The sequence below is a fragment of the Pseudozyma flocculosa genome, assembly GCF_000417875.1.
Source record: "Pseudozyma flocculosa PF-1 unplaced genomic scaffold scaffold00014, whole genome shotgun sequence".
In the NCBI taxonomy this organism is placed as follows: domain Eukaryota; kingdom Fungi; phylum Basidiomycota; class Ustilaginomycetes; order Ustilaginales; family Ustilaginaceae; genus Pseudozyma; species Pseudozyma flocculosa.
This window is the reverse complement of record NW_006920882.1, coordinates 726,081-729,185: the sequence shown is the minus strand read 5'-3', so window position 1 is coordinate 729,185 and position 3,105 is coordinate 726,081. Positions and strand designations below refer to the sequence as shown.

The 3,105-nt window shown below is 71.9% G+C and overlaps 1 protein-coding gene across 1 annotated transcript in view; it reads left to right on the top strand.

Moving 5' to 3' along the window:
* Positions 1–1,861, top strand: part of PFL1_04489 (uncharacterized protein) — a gene marked incomplete at both ends in the record, with an annotated part of 3,848 nt that extends 1,987 nt beyond the window's left edge. Inside the window, one exon of the mRNA XM_007882013.1 lies at positions 31–1,861. Within this exon, the coding sequence (XP_007880204.1) occupies positions 31–1,861 (1,831 nt within the window). The remainder of the gene's footprint in view (positions 1–30) is intronic.
* Between the last annotated feature and the right edge of the window lie 1,244 nt (positions 1,862–3,105).

Here is a 3,105-nt window from a genome sequence, read left to right as displayed (position 1 = left end):
CAGCAACAGCGACGCCCACGACGACGCCAGCAAGGGCTCTGGCGCGGCGTCGAGCCCGGCCGATGCCCCGGCGGGCGGCCGGTCCAACGGAGACGCTGGCGCCGCCAGCAGCTCGTCTGTCGCCTCGGGCCCGCCTCCGGGCCTGTACGACACCATGTCCAACAGCCATGGAGGCGGACCTGCCGCTGGCGCGACCGATGCGCCGCCCGGTCTTCCCGGCCGCTCGAGCCGGTTCGCGCGCTTCTTTGACGGCCGTCCGGGGATGCGCGACCCGCAGGCTGCGGCGCTGGCGGCTCAGCAAAAGCTGCTCGAATCGCGCGGCAACCTGATCTCGGCCACGCCCAGCCTCGACCGGCCCAGCTCGGCCGCCGCCCACGACAAGCCGGCCGCGGCGGCGGCGACGGCGACGGCGACAACGGGCGAGACCAAACCTCCGCAGCCCAGCGCTGCAAACGACCAGAAGCCTTCCACGGGCATCAACATCGCCGACCTCTTCAAGCAGGCCTCTTCGGGCGAGGGCAGCGGCGACAAGCGCGCCGAGGGCCAGTCCAAGGCCAGCGAGGCCGACGTGCAGAGCATGCAGAAGCTCATGGCCATGCTTCAGGCCGGCGGCGGAGGCGGGGGCGGCAGCGGCAGCGGCTCGCAGTCGGGTGGTCCGCGCTCGAGCGACGGTCGCGACGCGTCGACTCCCGTTCATGCCCAGGGACCCCGTCCGGACTCGGTCAATAGGATGCGGGAGCTCCTCGGCGGCGGCGGTGTCGGCAACGGCGGTGGCAACGGAGAAGGCACTCCTGGCAGCCATGGCGGTCAGCGGCCGGCGGCGTCGTTTTCCGACGACGACCGCAGCCAGATGGCCTCGCCGGGCGTCACGAGCCCGCAGGCGCCCCACGGCTACGGCTTCCCACCCGGCTTCGGCGTCGCCTTGCAGCAGCAGCCTCACCAGCCACACGAGCAGGGCACCGATCCTCGAGGCCACCATTCGCGCGTCATCAGCACGTCGAGCAAGTCGAACCAGCAGCGCTCCCAGTCACCGGCGATTCAGGCAGTCGCCTCGCCCTACAACGACCACGCCGCCGTCCACCGACTGCAGCAGCAGCAGCAGCAGCAGCAAGGCCAGCAGGGCCAGGGCCAGGGGCAGCCGATGCCTGGCTACCCGGGCGGCGTTCCCGCGGGACGTCCCAGCGATCCCTCGAGCCTCGGACCGTACGGCTTCCCGAGCCCTGGGCCTGGCAACGTGTCGGGCGGCAGGCCACCGTTTGGCATGGACCCGAGGATGATGTCGCGCCCGCCGATGGGCGCGCCCGGTCTCGGATCGACGGGGCCGGGCCAGCTGCCGCCGCACATTGCCGCCGCGCTGGGCTTCGGCCGAGGACCTGTGCCCCCTCCCGGGCTGGCCAGCCCTCCTCCTCCACCGCCCGGCGGCATGGGCGGACCGCGAGGAGCCCCGCCCATGTCGGGGCAGTACCCCAACTTCCCACCTCCGTTTGGCGGCCGACCTCCGCCTCCGGGAATGCCGCCGCAGCTGTACCAGCAGCTGATGAGCCTGCCTCCGCACCTGCAGCATCAGCTCCTCTCTGGCCAGGGCCTGCCCGGGCCCGGAGGACCTGGACCCATGCCCGGACAGGCAGGCGGGCCCCGGTCGCCGTACGACATGCCTCTGCAGCACCAGGGGCCGATGCCGACGTCGCCCCAGCCCCAGCCCCAGCCCCAGCCGCACGGCCAGCAGCCGCAGCACCAGCACCCGGCGAGCATGGGCAGCCCGCCGCCCCCCGGCATCCCGCCCGTGGGCTCGCAGGCCATGAACGGCGCGAACCTCATGGCTCTTCTCAGCGGCGCCCACCGCGGGCCCGGGGGCAACTGACGCGGCCACCACCGCCCCACGACAAGCGACGGCTCCGACCGGGCCGACAGCCGATGCCCCTCTGCCCCGTCGGACAGGGAGCGCGCGTCGCTTGCGCCCGCCGTCGACCACGTCTCCTCCCGGCCCTGCGGGGCTTCCCTGCTTGCAGCGACCCTTGTTGCCATCGACCGACCGACCGCCGAGGAACCAGCCTCCAGCCTCGACACACGACGCGACCGTGGTGGCCTGTAGTAGCCTCGAGGCCTCTGGCGCTCCCTGAGACGCCTGCCGCCTCCCCTTGCCTTTGAACCCCCGGTCCTTGGGCCTCTCACCCTCTCCTCCCCTCCTCTACCCTCGGCGCTGGCCCCCTTACGTATTCCAATGACGCGAACACCGAGTCCCCTGCCATTCCATCTGATCCATCCACCCAGCATCTCTGTTCTGACGAATGACGGTTGACGGCGGCGTGCGGCGACGAAGGGTGCCCAGGGTGCTGGCGTGGAAGAGAGCGAGCGACCCCGCCTGGAATTTCATCAGTCTTTTCTCGCGCCTTTTTCCCCTTGGCCCGGCAGGCTGGCGGTTGCGCGACCTGGCCCACGCAGCTTCGCCCCACGATCAGCCCAGCTCGGACCGGCAGCCTCCAACTTAGCCGTTGCTCGGCCAGGGTGGATGGCCACCGAGTCACGCCACCTCGCTGGTCGACCGATGTGACCCGCCGAGAGATGCGATGGCGGGCTGGCAGGCCAGGCCAGGCCAGGGCAGGCCAGGGCAGTGCAGTGTCCGCGGCGGCGAGGTCAGGATCGGGAGGCTGCCGATCGGGAGCCGAGTTCGGCCTTGCGTGGCGGGCGTGGGCCGAGTGGACCGGAAAATCCGAAGGGCCAAGAGGGCCAAGAGTGCGGGGCAAGCGGCATGGCGCCTACGGCAGGCGGCTTTGCTTTGGCCGAAGCCCGGTGGGTGGTGGGCAGGCCCGCCCCCGCACTTCTGTCTCTGGCGCTGGCGGGCGGGCGAGGCCAGCGTTCACCCTCCTCCTCCTCCTCCTGCTCGGCGGCCGACCTCCTTCTTCTTCTTCTCCTTCTTCTTCGACCCGGCTTCCCCCCTTCCGCCTCTCCTCGTCCATCTCTGTCGCTTCCTTTCGCCTTTCTCCACCCACCGCACGCCCTCGCACACGCCCACAATGATCCGCTCTCTCGCCACCCCTCTCCGCGCCGGCCTCCGCTCCTCGGCCGCCGCCACTGCCGCCGCCGCCGCCGCACCGCGCCGCTCGG